Genomic DNA, 2,006 nt, shown 5'->3' with positions numbered 1-2,006 from the left:
TATTAAAAATATAAAAAATTAGCTGGGTGTGGTGGCATGTGCCTGTGTAGTCCCAGCTGCTCAGGAGGCTGAGGCAGGGGAATTGCTTGAACTGGGGAGGCAGAGGTTGCAGTGAGCCAAGATTGTGCCACTGCGTTCCAGCCTGGGCGACAGAGCGAGATGCCGCCTCAAAAATAATAAAAAATAAGAATGGCTGCTATCAATAACACAGGAAATAACAAGTATTGGGAAGGATGTGGAGGTATTAGAATGCTTGTGCACTGTTGGTGGGACTGTACACCGTTGTAGTGATTATGGAAAACAGTATGGAAGTTCCTCAAAAAATTAAAAATAGAATTACCAATCTCACTTTTGGATTTATTTAATATATCCAAAACAATTCAAAACAAGATCTTTGTTGTTGAGACAGGGTCTCACTCTGTCACTGCACTCCAGCCTGACCCTGTCACTCTGTCAGGCTGGAGTGCAGTGGCGTGATCTCAGCTCACTGCAACCTTCACCTCCCAGGCTCTAGCTGGGATTATAGGTGCTTGCCACCACACCTGGCTAATGTTTTTATTTCTTAGTAGAGATGGGGTTCTGCCATGTTGCTCAGGCTAGTCTTGAACTCCTGAGCTCAAACAGTCCACCCACCTCGGCCTTCCAAATTGCTGGGATTATAGGCATGAGCCACCATGCCCAGCCCAAAGCACAATCTTGAAGACATATTTGCACATCCACGTTCATTGTAGCACTATTCACAATAGCCAAGCGGTAGAAGCAACCCAAATTATCCATCAATGGGATGAATGAATAAAGAAAAGGTGTATGCATGTGGTGCAATATTATGTAGCCTTAAAGGAAATCCTGTCACATCCTATGACGTGAATGAAGCTCAAGAACATTATGCTTAATGAAATAAGCCAGTCACCAAAGGGCAAATACCGTATGACTCCACTTAAGAAGTATCCAAAGTAGTCAAAGTTACAGAATCGGAAAGTAGAGGATGATTGCCAAGGGCTGGGGAGAGGTAAGGGAAAATTGGAATTTACTGAATATAGTTTCAGTTTTGTTTTGTTTTTTTTGAGATGGAGTCTCACTCTGTGCAGGCCGGAGTGCAGTGGTGCAATCTCAACTCACTGCAACCTCCGCCTCCCGGGTTCAAGCAATTCTCTTTCTTCAGCCTCCTGAGTAGCTGGGACTACAGGTGCCTGCCACCACGCCCAGCTAATTTTTGTTTTTTTAGTAGAGTTGGGGTTTCACCACATTGGTCGGGCTGGTCTTAATCTCTTGACCTCGTGATCCGCCTGCCTCGGCCTCCCAAAGTGCTGGGATTACAGGCGTGAGCCACCTCACCCGGCCATAGTTTCAGTTTTGTAAAATGGAAAGTTCTAGAGCTTTGTTGCACAACAATGTGAATATACTTAATGCTATTGAACTGTATGTTTAAAATGGTTAAGATGGTAAATATAATGTTGCTTTTTTTTTTTTTTTTTTACCATAATTTAAAAAAAAGTTGTCCAGGTAATTCTGATGATAGCCAGGTTTTAGAAACTGGCAATAGCAGGTTGAAGGTATGGGGAATTTCTTATCCCCTCTTCTCTTCCCACCTCACTCATCTTTCCTGCCATATTGGTTTTTGTATTGTGTGAAATTAGTCTACTTAGTAAAGGTAGACATAGAGCAGTTTCTCTACCTTCCTGACCCTGTATTTTGATTTTCAACAGATTGAAAAACTGAAACAGCAATTAAAAGAAACAAAGGAAAAAGCCCAAGAGGAAAAGGAAAAATTGGTGAGTTATCTATGTATACTAATACTCCACTTACTGGGTGGTCAGGTTTCTGGCAAGCTCAAGTATTTAACACCCAATGACAGTGAATGAATAAATTCTCTGGGCAGCCTAATCACCTTAAAGTTTAATTGTATAGAAGTTCAGGCCTGGCGTGGTGGCTCACGCCTGTAATCCCAGCACTTTGGGAGGCCGAGGTGGGTGGATCATGAGGTCAAGAGATCGAGACCATCCTGG

The 2,006-nt window shown here is 43.0% G+C and overlaps 1 protein-coding gene across 5 annotated transcripts in view; it reads left to right on the top strand.

The window, feature by feature from the left end:
• Window positions 1-2,006, top strand: part of BBOF1 (basal body orientation factor 1) — a 48,946-nt gene that overhangs the window by 7,098 nt on the left and 39,842 nt on the right. For all 5 annotated transcript variants that reach the window (XM_037738552.1, XM_037738550.1, XM_037738554.1 and 2 more), the window contains one exon: window positions 1,707-1,772. In XM_037738552.1, the coding sequence (XP_037594480.1) occupies window positions 1,707-1,772 (66 nt within the window). The remainder of the gene's footprint in view (window positions 1-1,706; window positions 1,773-2,006) is intronic.

Source organism: Cebus imitator, unplaced genomic scaffold (assembly GCF_001604975.1).
Source record: "Cebus imitator isolate Cc_AM_T3 unplaced genomic scaffold, Cebus_imitator-1.0 Scaffold54, whole genome shotgun sequence".
Taxonomy (NCBI): Eukaryota; Metazoa; Chordata; class Mammalia; order Primates; family Cebidae; genus Cebus; species Cebus imitator.
The sequence above is the reverse complement of the archived record's forward strand: the minus strand, read 5'-3'. Positions and strand labels throughout refer to the sequence as shown.